Genomic DNA, 18,028 nt, shown 5'->3' on the forward strand with positions numbered 1-18,028 from the left:
TGAGTGTATCATTCATAGTGTGATAGTGCTGCAGTGTGCGTGGGTGAGTGTATCATTCACAGTGTGATAGTGCTGCAGTGTGCGTGGGTGAGTGTATCATTCACAGTGTGATAGTGCTGCAGTGTGCGTGGGTGAGTGTATCATTCACAGTGTGATAGTAGTGCAGTGTGCGTGGGTGAGTGTATCATTCACAGTGTGATAGTGCTGCAGTGTGCGTGGGTGAGTGTATCATTCACAGTGTGATAGTAGTGCAGTGTGCGTGGGTGAGTGTATCATTCATAGTATGATAGTGCTGCAGTGTGCGTGGGTGAGTGTATCATTCACAGTCCGATAGTGCTGCAGTGTGCGTGGGTGAGTGTATCATTCACAGTGTGATAGTGCTGAAGTGTGCGTGGGTGAGTGTATCATTCACAGTGTGATAGTGCTGCAGTGTGCGTGGGTGAGTGCATCATTCACAGTGTGATAGTGCTGCAGTGTGCGTGGGTGAGTGTATCATTCATAGTGAGATAGTGGTGCAGTGTGCGTGGGTGAGTGTATCATTCACAGTGAGATAGTGCTGAAGTGTGCGTGGGTGAGTGTATCATTCACAGTGTGATAGTGCTGCAGTGTGCGTGGGTGAGTGTATCATTCATAGTGTGATAGTGCTGCAGTGTGCGTGGGTGAGTGTATCATTCACAGTGTGATAGTGCTGCAGTGTGCGTGGGTGAGTGTATCATTCACAGTGTGATAGTGGTGCAGTGTGCGTGGGTGAGTGCATCATTCACAGTGTGATAGTGCTGCAGTGTGCGTGGGTGAGTGTATCATTCATAGTGTGATAGTGCTGCAGTGTGCGTGGGTGAGTGTATCATTCACAGTGTGATAGTGCTGCAGTGTGCGTGGGAGAGTGTATCATTCACAGTGTGATAGTGCTGCAGTGTGCGTGGGTGAGTGTATCATTCATAGTGTGATAGTGCTGCAGTGTGCGTGGGTGAGTGTATCATTCACAGTGTGATAGTGCTGCAGTGTGCGTGGGTGAGTGTATCATTCACAGTGTGATAGTGCTGCAGCGTGCGTGGGTGAGTGTATCATTCATAGTGTGATAGTGCTGCAGTGTGCGTGGGAGAGTGTATCATTCACAGTGTGATAGTGCTGCAATGTGCGTGGGTGAGTGTATCATTCATAGTGTGATAGTGGTGCAGTGTGCGTGGGTGAGTGCATCATTCACAGTGTGATAGTGCTGCAATGTGCGTGGGTGAGTGTATCATTCATAGTGTGATAGTGGTGCAGTGTGCGTGGGTGAGTGCATCATTCACAGTGTGATAGTGCTGCAGTGTGCGTGGGTGAGTGTATCATTCACAGTGTGATAGTGCTGCAATGTGCGTGGGTGAGTGTATCATTCACAGTGTGATAGTGGTGCAGTGTGCGTGGGTGAGTGTATCATCCAGTGTGATAGTGCTGCAGTGTGCGTGGGTGAGTGTATCATTCATAGTGTGATAGTGCTGCAGTGTGCGTGGGTGGGTGTATCATTCACAGTGTGATAGTGCTGCAGTGTGCGTGGGTGAGTGTATCATTCATAATGTGATAGTGCTGCAGTGTGCGTGGGTGAGTGTATCATTCACAGTGTGATAGTGCTGCAGTGTGCGTGGGTGAGTGTATCATTCATAGTGTGATAGTGCTGCAGTGTGCGTGGGTGGGTGTATCATTCACAGTGTGATAGTGGTGCAGTGTGCGTGGGTGAGTGTATCATTCACAGTGTGATAGTGCTGCAGTGTGCGTGGGTGAGTGTATCATTCACAGTGTGATAGTGGTGCAGTGTGCGTGGGTGAGTGTATCATTCACAGTGTGATAGTGCTGCAGTGTGCGTGGGTGAGTGTATCATTCACAGTGTGATAGTGCTGCAGTGTGCGTGGGTGAGTGTATCATTCACAGTGTGATAGTGCTGCAGTGTGCGTGGGTGAGTGTATCATTCACAGTGTGATAGTGCTGCAGTGTGCGTGGGTGAGTGTATCATTCACAGTGTGATAGTGCTGCAGTGCGCGTGGGTGAGTGTATCATTCACAGTGTGATGCTTGCTAACAGCACTCGCCCCAAACGTGCGTAGGCTACACGTGGAATGATCGTCGTGTGTGATGAGCGAGTGTGGATTTTGCTTGGGGTGTAATGTTGTGCGTCGGGTTGTTGTGTAGGTTGGAGTGTCAGGGTGTGTGTAGGTTGGGGTGTCAAGATGTGTGTAGGTTGGGGTGTGTGGAGGTTGGGGTGTCAGGGTGTGTAGGTTGGGGTGTCAAGATGTGTGTAGGTTGGGGTGTGTGCAGGTTGGGGTGTCGGGTGTTGTGTCGGTTGGGGTGTGTGTAGGTTTGGGTGTCAGGGTGTGTGAAGGTTGGGATGTCGGGGTGTGTGCAGGTTGGGGTTACAGGGTGTGTGCATGTTGGAGTGTTGGGGTGTTGTGTAGCTTGGGGTGTCGGGGTGTTGTGTAGGTTGGAGTGTGTGCAGGTTGGGGTGTGTGTAGGTTGGGGTTTCGAGCTGTATGTAGGTTGGGGTATGTGTAGGTCGGGGTGTCGGGGTGTTATCTAGGTTGGGGTGTCGGGGGGTGTGTAGGTTGTGGTGTGTGTAGGTCGGGGTGTGTATAGGTTGGGGTGTCGGGCTGTATGTACAGTGAGGGAAAAATCATTTGATCCCCTGCTGATTTTGTACGTTTGCCCACTGACAAAGAAATGATCAGTCTATAATTTTAATGGTAGGTTTATTTGAACAGTGAGAGACAGAATAACAACAAAAAAAATCCAGAAAAACAAGTGTCAAAAATGTTATTAATTGATTTGCATTTTAATGGGGGAAATAAGTATTTGACCCCCTCTCAATCAGAAAGATTTCTGGCTCCCAGGTGTCTTTTATACAGGTAACGAGCTGAGATTAGGAGCACACTCTTAAAGGGAGTGCTCCTAATCTCAGCTTGTTACCTGTATAAAAGGCACCTGTCCCCAGAAGCAATCAATCAAATTCCAAACTCTGCACCATGGCCAAGACCAAAGAGCTTTCCAAGGGTGTCAGGGACAAGATTGTAGACCTACACAAGGCTGGAATGGGCCACAAGACCATTGTCAAGCAGCTTGGTGAGAAGGTGACAACAGTTGGTGTGATTATTCGCAAATGGAAGAAACACAAAAGAACTGTCAATCTCCCTCGGCCTGGGGCTCCATGCAAGATATCACCTCGTGGAGTTGCAATGATCATGAGAACGGTGAGGAATCAGCCCAGAACTACACGGGAGGATTTTGTCAATGATCTCAAGGCAGCTGGGACCATAGTCACCAAGAAAACAATTGGTAACACACTACGCCTTGAAGGACTGAAATACTGCAGCGCCCGCAAGGTCCCCCTGCTCAAGAAAGCACATATACATGCCCGTCTGAATCATTCAGATGTTCATTGGCAAACTTCAGAGGACAACTGGGTGAAAGTGTTGTGGTCAGATGAGACCAAAATGGAGCTCTTTGGCATCAATTCAACTCGCCGTGTTTGGAGGAGGAGGAGGAGGAATGCTGCCTATGACCCCAAGAACACCATCTCCACCGTCAAACATGGAGGTGGAAATATTATGCTTTGGGGGTGTTTTTCTGCTAAGGGGACAGGACAACTTCACCGCATCAAAGGGACGATGGACGGGGCCATGTACCGTCAAATCTTGGGTGAGAACCTCCTTCCCTCAGCCAGGGCATTGAAAATGGGTCGTGGATGGGTATTCCAGCATGACAATGACCCAAAACACACGGCCAAGGCAATAAAGGAGTGGCTCAAGAAGAAGCACATTAAGGTCCTGCAGTGGCCTAGCCAGTCTCCAGACCTTAATGCCATAGAAAATCTGTGGAGGGAGCTGAAGGTTCGAGTTGCCAAACATCAGCCTCGAAACTTTAATGACTTGGAGAAGATCTGCAAAGAGGAGTGGGACAAAATCCCTCCTGAGATGTGTGCAAACCTGGTGGCCAACTACAAGAAACGTCTGACCTCTGTGATTGCCAACAAGGGTTTTGCCACCAAGTACTAAGTCATGTTTTGCAGAGGGGTCAAATACTTATTTCCCTCATTAAAATGCAAATCAATTCATAACATTTTTGACATGCGTTTTTCTGGATTTTTGCTGTTGTTATTCTGTCTCTCACTGTTAAAATAAACCTACCATTAAAATTATAGACTGATCATTGATTTGTCAGTGGGCAAACGTACAAAATCAGCAGGGGATCAAATACTTTTTTTCCCTCACTTTAGGTTGGGGTGTGTGTAGGTTGGGGTGTTGGGGCATGTGTAGGTTGGGGCGTGTGGAGGTTGGGGTGTCGGGGTGTGTGAATGTTGGGGTGTAGGTAGGTCGGGGTGTGTGTAGGTTGGGGTGTGTGTAGGTTAGGGTGTCGGGGTGTGTAGGTTCGGGTGTCGGGCTGTATGTCGGTTGGGGTGTCGGGCTGTATGTAGGTTGGGGTGTTGGGCTGTATGTAGGTTGAATGTTGGGCTGTATGTAGGTTGGGGTGTTGGGCTGTATGTAGGTTGGGGTGTGTACAGGCTGGGGTGTGTGTAGGTTAGGGTGTCAGGGTGTGTGAATGTTGGGGTGTGGGTAGATCGGGGTGTCTGGTTGTGTGAAGGTTAGGGTGTTGGGGTGTTGTGTAGGTTGGGGTGTTGTGTAGGTTTGGGTGTGCATTGGTTAGGGTGTCGGGGCGTGTGTAGGTTGGGGTGTGTGTAGGTTGGGGTGTCGGGGCGTGTGTAGGTTGGGGTGTGTGTAGGTTGGGGTGTCGGGGTGTGTGTAGGTTAGGGTGTGTGCAGGTTGGGGTGTGTGTAGGTTAGGGTGTCAGGGTGTGTGCAGGTTGGGGTGTGTAGGTTAGGGTGTATTCCCGGTGTTGGCCGAATTGCTTGTCAATGAGTCACCGCAATTGAACACACACACGAGAACTGCCATTCGCCACTAAGTGGCGATGACATCACCATGTCGCTTGTGCCAGGCTATGTGCATGTTAAGACCACGTGAAGTGTCGAATGCCTTCCAGCAGGTCACGGGGCAGACCCAGGTGTTGTGGGTCGACTTACTGAGATGACTGGCCAATACAACACCTGTGCCCCCTGCTGTGCCAACTTGCTGTGCTTTAGGCACCCGGCGCTCTGCTCGTTGTTGTGAGCGTCGCTCCTCTGCCCTCCGTTGTTGCTGGAGGGCGACTGCCTCCAACTACCCAGGAGCATCCTTCACGAGCCCCCTCCACAGAGGCCGACCTTGACACCGCTGGTACCGGTCATCGGCAAGTCCACTCAGCTCCACGTCCTCCTGTACCACATCACTCCATCTCTTCTCTAGCTCATGCCGCTCCCGTTTAGCCCCCTCGATCCAGCCGAACAAAAGCTGTTTAGGAATGTGGTGGCTGGGCATGCGGGCTACATGACCCAGCCAACGCAGCCTTGCCTGCCGGAGGAGCTCACCGATGGGACTTTGTACAGATATGAGAATAGGTTTTCCCCTTTTTTCTGCAACATAACAGGTGTTAAGATGTTAAAACACCAAACTGAAACCTTTTACAAGGAATCATGTCTGCATTAACCACAATACTTGTGGTCAGAATGCAAACCAAAAACACTCCGATAATATATGCATATGCCTTTTGGCGTCCTCTGGTCTAACACCGTTTGAGACTAGGCTCGAAAGAAAGCTGTCTCTGGTGTGGACGTCAATGTAAAAATGGAAGCAGGTTCGTAATGGGGCTGTTCGTAAGTCGTGGACTACCTGTACAGGCAAACCACGGGCCACGTAGGGGCTCCAGTCACCAGTCTAGCAGTGCCCTCTGCTGGCCTGGCATTAAGTGCAATGTTCACACGGCACACCGCAGCCGCCTTCCAAAACTCAACGCCGGAGAGTTCATTAAAACAAGTTAGTGTGGCACGTGGTACAAAATAAACACAGGTCTTTATTGCGAAACAAAGTCAAGATCGGTATGAAAATCCACGGTGGCCATCGTGGTCCATGGACGGGCGGGGGTTAAAGGTCAAGGTTGGGGCAGGTGTTGATGAAGTGGGGAGCACGACGTGAGGGAGGGGGGCGCCGCGATGGGTCAGAGGTCATTGGAGCAGTAAGCAAACCGTACGGGTCGACCACAGCAACTCTGCCACAGTGACAATCGCACACGCGAGTACAGTAATAAAATAAAAACTGGTTTGTAGAACAATCACAAAGCTGGCGAAACGCAAAATCCTCGTCACTCAGTGCCGGGGGATTTGGCTTGGTCGCCCCCCCCCCCGCGCATGCCCCGTTTTCTTGTGGACGTCCGAGCTTGGCAGACCGACGTATTTACACGTCCATCGCTCCGCACGGGGAGTGTAATAAAATTATCACATTGTGCACCGCTAAGATTCGTGTACATTTTGGCTCTTCATTCAGTGGACGGACATGAAAGGTATCAGCTGGCGTGTGCCATAGTACGTGGGGCGACTTCGGCATAATAGTCTGTGGACGGGTAGCGTTGGGGCGGTATGTCCCATGTCAGAACGCATCATTCATAACAACCACGTCGTCGGATTCCGTCCGTTCCACAGACTGCCGCTACGGCAACCCCCATCACTCAAAAACAACGGTGCCCGAACTCCATAAAACAGAAATGTTAATTATATTATCACGGTTGCGCTTCTTTTTCTTTATCCCAATCGGTGTTTTGGCCAAGCGCGTCCATTTCACGCGATGCTTAGCTGACTCTCTTCAGTTCCACGCTGAAGTTAAGGGTGCTGTTGGGCGGAATGGGGCCCATGCGCTTGCTCCCGTACCTGTGCGGCAGCAACGACAACATCAGTAGTGGCGTCGTCACACGCAACATTAGCGTCACACACATCAGCAGTGGAGCACACATCAGCTGCGACGTCAGACAACAGTGGAAGAACCATAACAGCAGCATTACTAACAGTTGTAATGTCTAAATAAAGCTATTTTATTTACCAGGTGAAGCCCAGCGAGCTATTAGTTATTTTTCCAAGGCGAGCTGGCCACAGGTGAAAGTTCATCCCAGTGTCTTGTATCACTGAACGTGGGAATTTATAGTTGCAGGCGAATAAACTGAACGCAGTTTTTCTCAATGCCCAGAGGGGGGCAAAAACCGGAGGGCCCGGAGAAAAATCCAACGCAACCACCACAGGGGGTCGGGGATCTAACCCACAATAACCGGCGAGGGAGATCGCATCCGTGCCCCAAACTCTGCACAGCGACGCAGTTCCCGTCACGCACTCATCGATCCTCGCGCCTGTCCCGCCCCGCGTGCCCCCGCGCGTCCGCTCACAGGCGAGCGGCTGCGGCATGGGGCTGCGGCGGAGTTGTTGTCGTCCACAAGCGAAGCCCGGCACGCACCATCGCAGCCCGCGGGTATTTTACATGGACGGGCGCTCTTTCAACCCTCGAGGGAGGGTTCCGTACGACTTACGGTTCTCTTCTTTAAAAAAAGCCTCGTCGAAATTTAGCCACTGTCGAGTTTCACTCGGTGTTTGATATATTACGTAAGTTTAAAGTTAATTTTGTTTAACTAGGTGAGAACTCAAGAGGGACGGGGATTGCAATTGACCTCTTGGATCGCAAGATGAGGATTGCAAGGGGCGCCACAGAGGAGAGATATTAACTACCTCGCCTGATATACTGGAGGTCGTGGGTTCGATCCCGACGCCTTTATATTTTAAGTTTGCACGTTCTCTCTGTGGTTGGGTGTATTTTTATCCCGGTCCTCAGATTTTTCCCTCCACATTTATAAACATGCCTTTAGAGTATTTGGCTGCTATACATTTCCACATGATAAGCCACCTTTGTTGAGATATCATTTTGTGGCCAGGTCGCTTGTGAAACAGAGCTACGTAGCTCAGTGGGCATTACCGGCCGGGAGGGACCACCGACGCACAAGACAATACGGACGATGGTGTCAGCGATGGCTGTGCGAGACTTACGCGAGGTGCGCGGGAATTGACAGCTTCCTCTTGCCTCCCACACTCATCCCTGGGCACAGCACGAGACGCGAAAAACACGCACACAGGCACGCACAGGCATCGCTTGCAGGACTTAGCGGGAAACCACCACAAAATCACGACAACTGGAGAGCATGAGAATAGGTTTTGCCATTTCTCTGGCAACAAAACAGCTGTGTTAAGATGTTAAAACACAAAACCGAAACCTTTTACAATAAATCATGTCTGCATTAACCACAATACTTGTGGTCAGAATGCAAACAAACACACACTCCGATAATATGATGCATTCTCTTTGAAACTCATTGGTCCACACCAGAGACAGCTTTCTTTCGAGCCTCGTCTCAAACGGTGCGAGACCAGAGGACGCCATCATCGATCCTCGCGCCTGCGAGCGCCTGTCCCGCCGTGCGTGCCCCCGCGCGTCCGCTCACAGGCGAGCGGACGCGGCATGGGGCTGCGGCGGAGTTGTTGTCGTCCACAAGCGAAGCCCGGCACGCACCATCGCAGCCCGCGGGTATTTTACATGGACGGGCGCTCTTTCAACCCTCGAGGGAGGGTTCCGTACGACTTATGGTTCTCTTCTTTAAAAAAAGCCTCGTCGAAATTTAGCCACTGTTGAGTTTCGCTCGGTGTTTGATATATTACGCAAGTTTAAAGTTAATTTTGTTTAACTAGGTGAGAACTCAAGAGGGACGGGGATTGCAATTGACCTCTTGGATCGCAAGATGAGGATTGCAAGGGGCGCCACAGAGGAGATATATTAACTACCTCGCCTGATATACTGGAGGTCGTGGGTTTATAAAGACAATGCCACTATCAGAGTATATTTTTTATTTGCATTCTGACCACAAGTATTGTGGGTAATGCAAACATGATTCCTTGTAAAAGGTTTCAGTTTGGTGTTCTAACATCTTAAGACCTACTCTTAGGTTATTTCGGTAAAGTCAAGCAGATAGGAAAATAAATAACTAATAGATGACGACGTTTCTATCGCAACAACGACCGTCCTCAGGTGAAAGAGAGAAACACGCCTCTGTGACAAGGCGTTATATAGAGGGGAGGCCTCTGTGACGAGGTATTATATAGAGGGGGAGGCCTCTGTGACGAGGCATTATATAGAGGGGGAGGCCTCTGTGACGAGGCATTATATAGAGGGGAGGCCTCTGTGACGAGACATTATATAGAGGGGGAGGCCTCTGTGACGAGACATTATATAGAGGGGGAGGCCTCTGTGACGAGACATTATATAGAGGGGGAGGCCTCTGTGACGAGGCATTATATAGAGGGGGAGGCCTCTGTGACGAGGCATTATATAGAGGGGGAGGGGAGGCCGCAAAGGGGCGAGAGGGTGGGGAAAAAATTCAAAGAGGGCTTGGGTGAATGAGAGAAAAGAAATGTGACAAGGAAACTTGGATATCAAACTTAACAATATTTGGAAATGTAATGAAAGCCTGCAGTCACGAAATTTTCTAATCTTATCACCTCTTTTGTTGCCAGAAAAAAGTGGAAAACCTCTGCTCATATTTTGCTACTGGCAAAGGAGGTCCCATGATGTAACTGGACAGCAGTTAACGTGGAAATAGCAGGGGGGGGGGGGTTAAAACCGCTCCGCACATTCACGCAGCGGACATGCAGCGTTTAGTGCAAGCTGCTCGATGGACCCGCTGACAGAGTTTTATTCCCGGCTAATATTGGTCAGGTGCGTGACATCTGCAACGGCCGGTGGCGCCCCCTCCTTACAAATGCACACCAACCAGCATGGTGAAGTATGATCAAACAACTCCCATAACCAACACGACGTGGGAAGGGCCCTTCAACGGTGGCTTAACACAGGGCTGTAATTTACGGACTCCTCGCTGCATCTCCCAAGAGACAACAGACTCCCTGGGCACAGCCATCACAGCGGTGCTCTTCTAACTCGGGACCCCACTGCGACCTCTCGCCTCTTCGAGACCTCCCGCCCCGCCACGCGCGACCCTCGCCCTCTTCTCTTTCACCCGCGTGCCAACGCCGTCACCCGCTCACCTTCGATCCCCATGTCCCAGCCCTTGATGACCTCGCCTGCTCCGAGGCGGAAGGTGAAGCCCTTCCCGCTGGTGGTCGAGTCAAACTCCTTGCCGCTGGTGAGCATGCCCTTGTAGTAGACGGTCACCTGCGCGGCGGCGAGAGGAGGGGGGTGGAGAGGAGGGGGGGGGGGGGAGTGCCGCTGTCAGGGTACGTGACGGCGACTGATCGCAGCGATTCCCCTGCGGTGCGTTGTGGCAAGAGGCCACGCGCGAGCATCGCTAGGCTGCTGCGGCTGCTGCGGCTGCTGCTGCTGCGGCTGCTGCGGCTGCTGCGGCTGAGCCGCTGTGGCGTCAAAGCGGCCGGCGTGCGAGGCTACAGGCAGCACGACGCACACTGTACGCACAAACACAAACATTCGGCCAATCATCATCGTCCCTTCAGGGTTCCATAAAATAGGTACCACTCGTTCAGCAAAGCCATCGGGAAGTGAACGGTGAGTGCGCTATAAAGCCGGCAAAAGGAATGTGGAATTTCCACCACCACCTCACGGTCGTCAAAAGAGGGGGGGGGGGGGGAGCGCCACCCCACGCTCCATTAAGACACGTGCCATTAGACACGTGCCATTTGACACGTGCCATCTGACACGTGCCATTTGACACGTGCCATTTGACACGTGCCAATTGACTGCGGTTGCCGCAAGGGGTGGAACGATGCGTGGCGGAATGGTGCGTGGTGGAACGATGCGTGGCTTCTCCAAATTCTAAATCGATTATTAAGCCCACGGTAAACGCATAAAAATGAGCACGTGAGAATAAACAACTTATATTTCACACCAATTACATGCCAATGCTACAATCGGGCTAACACGGCAATCGTGAAATCGCTCGGCGGTTGGGGAGCGATAGATGCGCCGTGATTGCCGACGTGCGGCAGTGGCTACCAACGTCACCGCCACCATCCCACAACGCCACACCGCACTGCGCGCACTCACCATCTTCCCACGCTTGGCACGTATGCCGGTGCCGATCGTCACATCCTGGGACAGGAGGCCGCCTGGCAGGGTCATCTTGGGCCCCGGGGTCGTTGAGCGTGTCTGGGGCTGTGCCGCGGCCGGTTTCGCTGCGGGATACAATGCGGAGAGACGCGCGGGGCGGGGGAGGAGGATATTAAAAAATATATATTGTACCAGGCAACGCCCACTGAGCTATGTAGCTATTTTTCAGAAGCGCCCGAGCCACAAATGAGCGCTCACGTGGAAATTGATCGCAGCCAAATACTCTAAACGCATGTTTATAAATGTGGAGGGAAACACCTGAGGACCAAGAGAAAAATTAACACGACCACAGTTAGGGATCGAAATCATGTCCTTCTGCATACCAGGCGAGGGAGTTAACATCTTGGCACTGCGGCGTTGGCATCAACCCTGCGGCAGCCACGTCGCTGGCGATTCTACTCGTGGTGGGATTTTCTGACATTGTCAACGAGACAACGATGAAAACATGGGGCTCGCCGACCGATGATCTGGTCACGTGGCTCCTCGTCGGTATAGCGAGCCGGGTCCGCCAGTCGTCTAAGCCCATCAACCCTCCAGGGTCGACGTAACGAGTACCATTTAATGGGGCGGTAAAGAGTGGTTGGATTATCGATTGACTCGCCCCCACCACAGGAATGTGGAATAGTCCGGCACTGGCTCAGGGCTGTAAACAGGAGATGAGCACCAATGCTTCACAATGCTCATGAGCGGACGAGATCACCGACAATGACCCCGAGCGAGATGGGCGAGCGACGTTCTCTTTTCCTCCCCACGTCGTTCCCTCGCGCTTCCTCCCGCTGCGAGCCAAATGTTGTGCAAAGCGAGACGCGCCGAGCGCCACCCCGCACACGCTGCGGAGCCTGCGGGGGGGGGCGGGTAACGCGGGGCCGCACACCTTTCGGACTGGGAAATTGCTGCTTCTGCTGCTGTGGGGTCTTTAGGGTTGGGGCCGCCTCCTTGGCTGCCTGTGGGGCCTTTGCTTTGGGCGTCTTGTCAGCTTTGGCCTGCCCGAACGAAACGCAATTGCAACAATTAAACAAATCGCAATGATTAAAAAAAAAATTTACAAAGATGATAATGCACTTTTTCCCACAATGCACCTCCTCTTGCTAGGCTGACCTTTTCACTGGTGACATCCGCTTTCTGTGTTTTCTTCGCAACCGGTGACTCCACATCCTCCTCCTGCTCTTCCTCCTCATCACTACCTTCTTCCTCCTCCTCCTCCTCCACCTCCTCCACGTAGTCATCGGCGTTGTCATCGGCGTTGTCCTCGTCGCTGCCGTCCGCATCCAGGCTGTCCAGCGTTTCAATTTTTTGTTTTTTGGCTGGTAGCGATGGTACCTTCGTGCTTCTCGATGGCCGCTTGACTCCGTTGGCTTCGCGTACCGGTGGACAAACACGGGAACACAAACACGCGCGCACAGACACGCGCGCACAGACACGCGCGCACAAGACACGCACGCCGCCTGCGTTTAGTTTCCGCCCTCAGAGCTGGCGCCGCTTGGCGATCTTGCAAGTCGCGTTCACACCATAAGCCACTTCGTTGAGCTATCGTTTGTGATGGCCAGGTTGCTTCTCATAAAGAGCTACATAGCTCATTGGGCCTTACCTTGTAAAATAAAAAAGTCTAGTTTTTCAGTCTTCGTCTCGAGACACAACGGGGAGAAGCGAGGAAAGAGAAACCAAGAGGGGGGCGGAAACAGTAAGCCCTTGCGCGAGAGAAGAGGGCTGAGTGCGGGGTGGCGATGACGGGAAAGTCGTGGGGAGCTCGTTACCGGTTGAGACTTGACTGCTGCTCTCCCACTGCTTGCCCGTGTCGAGGATGGACTTGCCTTCGTCGCCCAACAGGTAGCCTGTGAGGTGGACCACGCCTGCACATGCACGTAAGGTAGCGCCCATTGACGAAACCCGGCACAGATTAACAGGTCGGTTAGTTTCAGAGTTCCATCCGACACCGTATTTTATAATGATCTACATTTGCAAGGCAAATTTAATCCAAGGATCCCAATGTGCCGTGTATGTAAAGCAGGGAAATTACAGTCAGCGTAAATGACAAAAAATTAGGACAAGGCCATTTTAAAAAGGCAACACGTTCCATAGTCTTGGAGCTGCACTGGCAAAAGCCCGATCACCCCCAGGAACGGAGCCTTGACCTCGGAATACCAAGAAGATCAGAAAATCTCAAGGGCCTCATTGGTGGTGTATAGGAGTAGATCAGTCCCTGTAAGTAATGTGCGGCTAACCCATTGACAGCCTTGTAGGTCAATAGCACGACTTGATAATCAATCAATTTTATGAGCGAGGTATTGGCACCTTCATCAGTCCTAATTTGTTCACGCGCTTCGACCAATTGAAAAGCCACTTCACGATTATCACTCGTGATTACCTGCATCTTTTAAAGTGTTTTAAATGTTCGTCCGACACTGTGGAACCCATTGTGTGTAGACAAGAGTGAGCCCCATCTGTTTCAGGGTCGTGCCCGTCTCTCCTTTGTGGGGGGGGGGGGGGGGGGAAGATCTGCTGTGGTGTGATGGTAAATGTTGTGGATTTGCTCTCCAACACACCGGTGTGCTGTACTAGTAACGAATTGGCATGCTCCTGTTTACGTGACAAACCTTACTAATTGGCTGTGTTGGGTGGTGGCGGGTTTAACGACACATATTTACGCGACCTAACCAAAAAAAAACCTATATTATGAAAAATCATCTATTTTAATCACGAAAAACCTGAATTTAAACGGAGAAAATCTAAGCGGCACCATATTGGTGCTCCACCCTCCCGAGCCGAGGTTCAGCTACGAGCCCCATCTGTGGGTTTCGGGGGTCACATGCCCTCCCGTACGGCGGTGCCGGCAGGGCGCCCCGTTGCGTCTGTGAGCGGCTGTCCTGCCGCGCGTGCCCCCCGCGCTTGCGGCGAGCGGCACGGGGCTGCGGCGGGGTTGCTGTCGTCCACAAGCGAAGCCCGGCGCGCACCATCGCAGCCCGCGGGTATTTTACATGGACGGGCGCCGCCAACGGGCGCCCTTTCAACCCTCGCGCGGGCGGGTTCTGTACAACTTCAGATTCTCGTTACAGCAAGCGTCATTATTTTAAACGGACGCTTGTCTGGGACACCAAACACACAACGCTCTCTTCAGCTGCAAGATGGAGCAATAAAATGAGCCCGTGTGTCGGAGCGCGACATGTTTGCATTGCAGCACTGTGAAATATGGCGGCGGCAGCTTAGAGAGACCCTCATCCAGCAGTGGATAGATCAAGGCTGATAAATGGTTGGCATGTTGTAGTCAAGCGTGAGACAGAGCAAGACAGGACAGGCAAATAACCCAAACAGGACGAAAGTATATTTTTTTACGGAATCGTGTCCCCAGCACTTACCACGACCCCTGGAGGCCAGGGTCACCACCTCACCCTGCACGAACACCAGGTCCAGCGGCTGCTGCCAATGACCCTGCTGCAGGGTGCACGTCACAAAGTTGCCACCGTCGCAGACGTTCACCAGCACGCTCACCGTGCTGGCGCCTACGTTACACACGGGAAGGGGGAGGGGGGTGCTCGGTGAGAGAGGGACAATTCAAGCGCCGATGCAATTGTCAATACTCTTTGGTTCTGCTGAACCAGGTAAAAATTCAAAGGACCATGGATAGCGTCTGCTTATTTTTTACAAATAAAAAAAGATGTACCTGGAAATTACTCAATTTGGATTACATGGTACACATAGCGGAGTGATGATCACCCCCTCAGTGGCTGACCAATTGCAGGCCAGTGCCGAGTAAAAAAAAACACAAAACTACACATTTTTTTTTTATTTCACCAAGGAAGGCCCACTGAGCTATACAGATATTTTTCATAGGTGACCTGGCCACAAATGATAGCTCACCCAAAGTGGTGTATCATCACGTAAACATTTACAGCAGCCAAATACTGTAACACGTGATGTTCATTCCAAATGTGGAGGAAAAAAACGGAGAAAAATCCACACAACCACGGGGAGAGCATGCAAACTCCAAATGCACAGGCATCAGGGTCAACATCGAACCCACGACCTCCTGCACACCAGGCGAGGTAGTCCACATCTTGCCACCGTGGCGCACTGTGAATGCACAATAAGCGGCACAGGGACAGCTGCCCCTCGGGGGTCGGGGGTCAATCGTGAAGGGTTAAGATGAGGTGTGACACGTAAGGCGCTTTTGAGATGCCGAGGCATTTAAGCGTCCTATCATTGCAAATATTTTGGTTGTCATCATGTATAAAAAGGACAGAACTTGCGAGGCTCGAGAGCGAGGTGGGGGCTCTGACGGCGCACTGAGATCCCTGGATTCCAGCTCGGTATGTAAATAATGATCGTGATTACCGTGGTCGGACTGAGGGTCCAATGCAGCCATGGTGATGTGGAACGACTCCTTGACCACCTGGGAGTAGCATTTCCCCTGCTCCAGAGTGAGACCTGCATGGAATGATGGGGGTGGGGGGGGTAGCAGATACAGGAGACTCTCGATCTCACGGGAAAACGCTCTCCCCTAAACACACACAGGTACACACACACTCCTACTTACACACACTCGGCACACACACACACTCTCGCTAACAAAATACAAAGATCCCCCGTATAGCCTTAACAGACTGTTGGGGCAAGTGCTGTTAGCAAGCACCTATGAAAGCCGGCACGGCACACGAGGTGGGTAGCCAGTACCACGCCCGGCCGCCTTTGTCTCCCGAGTGGAGATGTTTAACACGCCGCACCAGGTACTCATTTGAGGCTCAGTCGACCTAGGGGATGCCCAGGACACTCTCACACACTCTAAAATAAAAACCCAATGTAGCGGCAAGACACTCCTGCAAAAAATCGCAACGATTGAGTATGGCTTTCATGGAACAATAAAACATACATTGAATACGTCTGTGCAGTGATGGCATTAAGAACGTATTGTATTTTACCAGCTAAGGCCCACACTGAGCAACTCGGCTACTACAGATAGCTCAACAAAGTGGCTTATCACGTGGACATTTATGGCAGGCAAATATTCTAAAAGAGATGAGAGTTTACCACGTTTCATGATTGTATTAAGGTAATACGAGCTTGGTGTAAGGCGACGGGAGGAAATTCCCAAGTGTTGGTGGCTACTTAGAGTTGTTGGGCCTGCGCCCAGCTACTTCTCACCACGTGGCGCCACTATGCAGATTCTTTAATCCCATTCCCAGCTCGCTCTCGTTCATAGATTCTCACGACGATAAAAAAAACAACTCCTTAACTCTGTGTGCCCTTAAATGGAAAAGTTTACAATAAGCGATGTTTCGGGCAATGTCCCTTACTTAAATCACGTTTCGGGAGATTGTCTTTCATCTATGATTTCACTGAACATGAATATTATCATGTTATATATAGCCGTACATTATGTCTCCTTTCAAGGCCACACGCGGTGTTACCGACGAGTCCCTGGATCATGTTCCTGTGCAGCGCTGTCCCAAAAGCCGTAACATCACCAGATGATTCATTTACTGCAGACAAGCGCCCACCAATACCTCGAGACTACTTTTACAGCCGCTTGTTCTGACAACCACCTCTCTTTCTCTCTCTCACACACGCACGCACAATCATTATCACAATCATAATAATTATTATAATAAACTATCTCTCCACAGAGACTCGCAGATCGCCGCCGCACGTGGTCTCGGGGCCTAGCCACGCGGGACACGGCGCGGCGTTCCCAGCCACGCCGCGCGAACACAAATCACTCGTGGCGATGCCTATTCACTAAACTGCAAGACGGGAGGGAGGGAGAGAGAGAGTTAAAGGAATCGAGCAGGAGAGGCGACTCACCCCAAAACATGTTGCCCGTGAGTTGCAGGCGACGCAGCGGCAGTCGGGACGAGGCGGCGCGCTGCACCCTCTCGACACGAGGCGCGAGCAGAATCGGATCGACGACGCGGCGGATGTATCGATTCCGGCACAATCGATTCCCGACTCGGTCGACTCCAGCTCGGTCGATTTCCCGACTCGGTCGATTCGAGCTCCGTCGGCTCTAGCTCGGTCGATTTCCAGTATCAATTCCGTTGCAGGTTGAGCCCCTGCTCACTTCCCACCCTCGTACAATAGTTCATAGTTTCATTTATTTTGGTAGAGCCCTGTGAGCCATTCGGCTCTTGAATCGGGTGCAACCGCAACAAACAAAAAACATGAACAAGAAAACATCTTAAAGTGATTATGTGACTGTGCAAACAGAAAATACATGAAAAAAATATCAAAATATTCCTGAAATAGCACCGTACACCAACGCTGTGTGCAAAAATCCCAGTGGGATGCAAGTCAAAAATAACAACAACAACAACCACAAGACAACTAAGATTAAGGCCATCAGTCTAACTCCGTACTACAATAAACAAAAACATGGACAAAACAAAAAACAACTTTTCGAGATCACCAAAATAAAAGCCATAAATCCAATGTAACAGTGATCATAGGGACTGTGACCGAATTTTTAACAATAAACTACGTAAATAAATTATAACACCAAAATCTAGAGCCATATTTTAGGCCACTGAATAGCAGTGGCAGCTAGGGTTGTACAACTCCTCTAGAGCAGTTTTGAGTGAAGATCTCATAGGTAGTGATTCAAGTTGCAGTTTATTGGCAATAGCATTCCAGACCCTGGGGGCATCAATAGCAAAGCCCTTCCTCCAGTTTTTGTACGGCAATAGGGAATGCGAAGCTGGTAAATGAGCGAAGACCTGAGGTCAAATTTGTTCTTTGAAACAGAGAGGAGATCCAGTAGGTAGTCTGCAGAATTTTTTGTAAGTACATCGTGAATAAATAAGATCTGGTGCACAAGCCGTCGAACATTAAGAGATGTTAAGTTTGACCCAATGTAGAGATCACAGTGGTGAGTCCTATATGGGCAGTTCAATGCAAATCTTAAGGCCGAGTGATAGATGGAATCAAGCTTCTTCAGGACAGTACTTGGGGCTGATTAATACACGATGTCACAGTAGTCAAGTAGAGGCAGTATGGTAGCTTTTATCAATTCCAAACGGAACATTGGGGGGAAGCAGT

At 51.0% G+C, this 18,028-nt stretch overlaps 1 protein-coding gene across 1 annotated transcript; it reads right to left on the reverse strand.

Annotated features, from left to right (window-relative positions):
* Nucleotides 1-6,626: 6,626 nt before the first annotated feature.
* Nucleotides 6,627-16,506, reverse strand: LOC116950700 (46 kDa FK506-binding nuclear protein-like). The gene is made up of 10 exons (XM_076073011.1): nucleotides 16,405-16,506; nucleotides 15,332-15,424; nucleotides 14,356-14,499; nucleotides 12,757-12,852; nucleotides 12,101-12,357; nucleotides 11,877-11,985; nucleotides 10,940-11,067; nucleotides 9,967-10,093; nucleotides 7,921-7,969; nucleotides 6,627-6,762 (listed from the first exon to the last, which is right to left on the reverse strand). The coding sequence occupies exons 1-10, from the start codon at nucleotides 16,421-16,423 to the stop codon at nucleotides 6,684-6,686; spliced, it is 1,101 nt and encodes a 366-aa protein (XP_075929126.1). The 5' UTR covers nucleotides 16,424-16,506; the 3' UTR covers nucleotides 6,627-6,683.
* Between the last annotated feature and the right edge of the window lie 1,522 nt (nucleotides 16,507-18,028).

This window comes from Petromyzon marinus, chromosome 40, assembly GCF_048934315.1.
Source record: "Petromyzon marinus isolate PM22_M1 ecotype Great Lakes invasive population chromosome 40, UKy_Petmar_22M1.pri1.0, whole genome shotgun sequence".
Taxonomy (NCBI): Eukaryota; Metazoa; Chordata; class Hyperoartia; order Petromyzontiformes; family Petromyzontidae; genus Petromyzon; species Petromyzon marinus.

Excerpts from the sequence above, each read along its gene's own strand:
- LOC116950700 (XM_076073011.1), bottom strand. Across the intron at positions 11,986-12,100 it reads CGGATGTCACCAGTGAAAAG|GCCAAAGCTGACAAGACGCC; the intron begins GTCAGCCTAGCA and ends TCGTTCGGGCAG. Across the intron at positions 6,763-7,920 it reads TCAATTCCCGCGCACCTCGC|GTACGGGAGCAAGCGCATGG; the intron begins GTAAGTCTCGCA and ends GCTGCCGCACAG.